The sequence below is a fragment of the Geospiza fortis genome, unplaced genomic scaffold, assembly GCF_000277835.1.
Source record: "Geospiza fortis unplaced genomic scaffold, GeoFor_1.0 scaffold10, whole genome shotgun sequence".
Classification (NCBI taxonomy): Eukaryota; Metazoa; Chordata; class Aves; order Passeriformes; family Thraupidae; genus Geospiza; species Geospiza fortis.
In genome coordinates this window covers 2,819,062-2,823,282 of record NW_005054326.1, presented here as the reverse complement: position 1 = coordinate 2,823,282, position 4,221 = coordinate 2,819,062, and the positions used below count along the sequence as shown (strand labels likewise).

General features: G+C 47.8%; 1 protein-coding gene across 1 annotated transcript in view; it reads left to right on the top strand.

Annotated features, from left to right (window-relative positions):
• The first annotated feature begins 3,933 nt into the window (after window positions 1–3,933).
• Window positions 3,934–4,221, top strand: part of MANSC1 (MANSC domain containing 1) — an 8,445-nt gene continuing 8,157 nt past the window's right edge. The window contains exon 1 of the mRNA XM_031057014.1: window positions 3,934–3,997. Within this exon, the coding sequence (XP_030912874.1) occupies window positions 3,934–3,997 (64 nt within the window). The remainder of the gene's footprint in view (window positions 3,998–4,221) is intronic.

Below are 4,221 nucleotides of genomic sequence, written 5' to 3'. Positions count from 1 at the left end.
CTGCATCTCCTCCTCTGCTGCTCGGCCCTAGTGAGGCCAGTGTTTGTAGTGCTGTGTGCCCTTCTGTGCTCCTCGGTGTTGCCGGACAAGTTTTAGTTCTTTAAAAAGGAGCCTGTGACCGAATATCCTGAGTTGGAAGGGACCCACAAGGATTATCAGTCCAATCCCTGGCCCTGCACAGACACCCCGACAATCCCACCCTGTGCATCCCTGAGAGCGCTGTCCAAACGCTCCCGGAGCTCTGGCAGCCTTGGGGCCGTGACCATTCCCTGGGGAGCCTGGGCAGTGCCTGATACCCTCTGGGGGAAGAACCTTTCCCTGATCCCCAGTCTGACCCTCCCCTGACCCAGCTCCAGCCGTTCCCTGGCTCCTGTCCCTGGTCCCAGAGAGCAGAGCTCAGGGCCTGCCCCTCCTGTTCCCCTCAGCAGAAGCTGTGACTGCCATGTCTGCCCTCAGCCTCCTCCAGCTGAACAGACCAAGTGCCCTCAGCTGCTCCTCACACGGCTTCCCCTCAAGGCCCTTCACCATCCTCGTGCCCTCCTTTGGACACTCTCTAATAGTTTAATGTCTCTCTGATATTGTGGCACTCAGAACTTCACACAATATTCGGAGCTGAGGCTGAATAGAGCAAAGCAGGACAATCCCCTCCCTGGCCCAGCCAGGGATGCTCAGTATTTGTGCTGAAATCAGCTCCAATTAAGAAAAGGTAATTCTGGTAGGGGGGATCTCCAACCACTGATCACAGGCCACCAACCCAAGAAACTCCTTGATCCAAAAGAAGAGAAAAACTGAATATGTGGACTAATTAACATGAAAAGCGAGTGAATTAATAAGAGAACTAAATAACCAGTAACCAATGAATACTAATTCCTTTGTTTGCCAAAATGTATAAATAGTCAAAAGTTTTGATAACTGATTAACATGTTTGGTGAGGCAATACCCATGTACCCGTGTGCTGAATAAAGTAATGTTGGGTTTCTAACCTAACAAACTGAGTGGGAGCGCTCATTTCCCAGTTTGTGGTGAGGAGAGGGTCCAGCAGAGGCCACAAGGATGATGCGGGTCTGGAGCATCTCTCCTATAAGAAGAGTGTATGGGAGGAGTGGGAGCTTCAGATAAGCTCTGCCCTAGCTCAGATTTTGGCGACCATTTAAATGTAAGGACTCACTCTGGCCTGCAAGTTCTAGCGATGGCAGATCAGGTCTATTTATAAAAATTAATTATTAATTTAGCGGACAAGTGATAAACAGCCAAAAGATCTTAATAAGAATTACTTACTACACAGTATAAAACTAAAACCATGAGGGGTAGATTACAGCATAACATAAAACAGTGCACGATATCAACGTACCTCTATTAAAGGTAGCAAGAGAAATAGGAGTGATATGTAACTTCCCACTGAAAGGTCAATAACATTCACAGATTCCTTCACTCACCCTCCAGGAGAATATCCACAAAGCAGAGTCCCTGCTCAGGGGAGAAACTCCACATATTTCCAGGGAAATATGTAGAAGATTTCTGCTTTGTGGAAGTTTGGTGTGGTTTTTATAGTTGTAGAGTCAGGTGTCTGTCATTCAGAAATCCATCTTATCTTTCCAGATCTCACTTTGGACAGTGAGATATTTATTGGCAGTTGGGAGATGCCAGACCCGTGTTAACCTCATGGTCCCAAAATGACCCACTACGTGAATCTTGTCCTTTTGAATTGTTTGACCAGTTAACAAATACCAAATAAGTTCTTGTGAGGGGTGAGATGCCTTGCTACAAAAAGACTGCAGGGGCTGGGCCTGTTTAGTCTGGAGAAGAGACAACTGAGAGAGGATCTCTCTAATGCAGATAAATATCTTAAAGGGGTGCCAAGAGGAGGAACCAGACTCTTTTCAGTGTTGTCCAGTGACAGAACATGGAGCGATGGCCATAAACTAAAATACGAGAAGTTTTATTTCAACATGAAGAAGAACATCCCATTGAGGATGGCAGAGCACTGGAACAGCTGCCCAGGGAGGTTGTGGAGTCTTCTCTTCCGGAGAAATTCCAAACCCACCTGGAATGTGGGTTGCTGTGCTACTGGGATCCAGGCTATGGGAAGGCAATCCCAATCCAACAGAAGCTGCTGCTAGCTGTAGGCTGTATGCTGCAACTAGGTACTTTTGCAACCTATCAAAATAGACTACAATAGAGGTTCATCTTATCTGTGCCTGAGCATTTCACCCTGTAGGGCATTGGCTCCAAAGCAGAGAGATCCTCTACAGAAAACACCTTTAGTGACCTAGCACTATGTCTAAGAGCTAATGGTATCCCACCATTCTCCCTCTCTCCCTTTCTTCCCATTGCAATGGTAAGGGAACTCAGCAGCTGCTGAGCAAAGCTGGCTCTCTCCTAGCTCGGTGGATGTGGTTTCTGCATAGCTTTTGATGGACCTTGGCTTCCCTGCCCCTCAGCAGCCTGACCAATTTGCTTCTGGTCTCCCCAGAGAGACTGAGTGCCTGCCCCACCAGGAAGAGCAGAAATTTGCCACAGTGGCTGGAGTGAGGCAGTCATGTTATCCCCAGTATCTCTTCTGCCCTGCTGATATTATAGGTGACATCAGCCCTTCTCATTTCCCCATGGTCATCTATGCCTGTCTGACCACAGCAGTCTCTGTGCATATTCTCACATTCACCATCCCAACAGTTCATGTGAAAAACCAGTTTCCTCAGCTGTTCTGACCACCTCAGCCAGACATTTAGCCTTATTTTTCAGCTTCTTTCTGCTTGGCTTCTTCCACCACCTCTACGTAAGCAAAGGCAGGTGGAAGCTGCAAATTTTCTGATACATAGCAGGGGTAATACCTGTGCTTGCCTGTAGTATTCGTTCCCCTGTTCATTCACTGTGTGATGCAGTTAGCAGGCAACACCTTAATGCTCAGATTCTCTTGGGACTTTTTCTTTTAACAGTGAAAATAATGTCACCAGTTTACCTAGAAAGGAATATTTTCTTAAACAAGTGCAGCTGAAAATTTTAGAAGAAACTATCCCACCAAGACTGTGAGAATCACAAACATTATTAATTGCCCCAAGATGGCCATGTGATGCAAAATGAGATGGTGGGCTCAGTCTCTTACAACACTCATGTCCAAATAAAAGCCAACACCCAGCAGTATTGACAAAGGGGACTGACTGGGAATGAAAAACAAGACAGCAACCTATGCCTTGGTATCTAACCATTACAATGCATAAACTAACCTGCCCTTTGGGATCTCTTCAGGTAATGCACATCTCTGAAAAGAAAATGGTCTCTTTCTTGAAAAAGAAGGAATCTGTTTTATAATCCTTTTACTCTTTGCACTCCTTTGGTCTACTTTTACTTCTAAACACTAGCCCAAAATAGTGAGAAAAAAAAAAAACCTAAAAAGAGGAAATGAAAATTTTCCAAGCAAAACCATGACTTAAGCAAGCAATTGCACTGAGACAGCAGACAGAAGAATGGCCAAGACACCAGTCAGGGTCCCAGTAGACAGGCTTTTTTGTTCATTTTTTTCCCCATTCCACAAACACCTTGTGCTTGGTTATGATTTGAACAGGATTACTCAGGTAGCAAGGAGTCTTTTACACACACACGGAAATACGTCCACGTCCGTTTAATCCAGGATATGCATATTAATCTCTTTCATTACGGCTCCCAAAACCAGTTCTCAGGTGGAGGAAAAGTCTGAGTGTGGGTAAAGCCGTATCAGCCTGACCACCAAGAGCTTCTCTAGGTGGTTTTGCCTTTGTGCCTGATGCTCAGGAAGGACCCTTGGTGCCGGCGAGTGGCTGCAGCCCCGCTGGGCAGGCAGGAGGAGGAAGAGCAGGAGGAAGAGAGGAGAAGGTCAGGCAGTAGGAAGAGGGCAGGAAGGGCGAAGCAAGGGAGAAGGAGGGAAGGCAGGAGAAAAGGCAGGAGTGGGACAGGAGAATGGCGGGCAGCGAGAAGGAGGCAAGAGAGGAGGAGGGCGGGCTGGAAGGCAGGAGGAAGGCAGGTAGGTAGGTAAGCAGGAATTCCAGGTGCAAAGGAAGCAAGAGAGGAGGAGGGCGGGCTGGAAGGCAGGAGGAAGGCAGGTGGGTAGGTAAGCAGGAATTCCAGGAGGAGGAGGAGGGCGGGCTGGAAGGCTGGAGGAAGGCAGGTAGGTAGGTAGGTAAGCCGGAATTCCAGGAGGAGAAGGGCAGCAGGCGTCCCGGGCCCGCCTCCCCCGGCCCCTCCTCC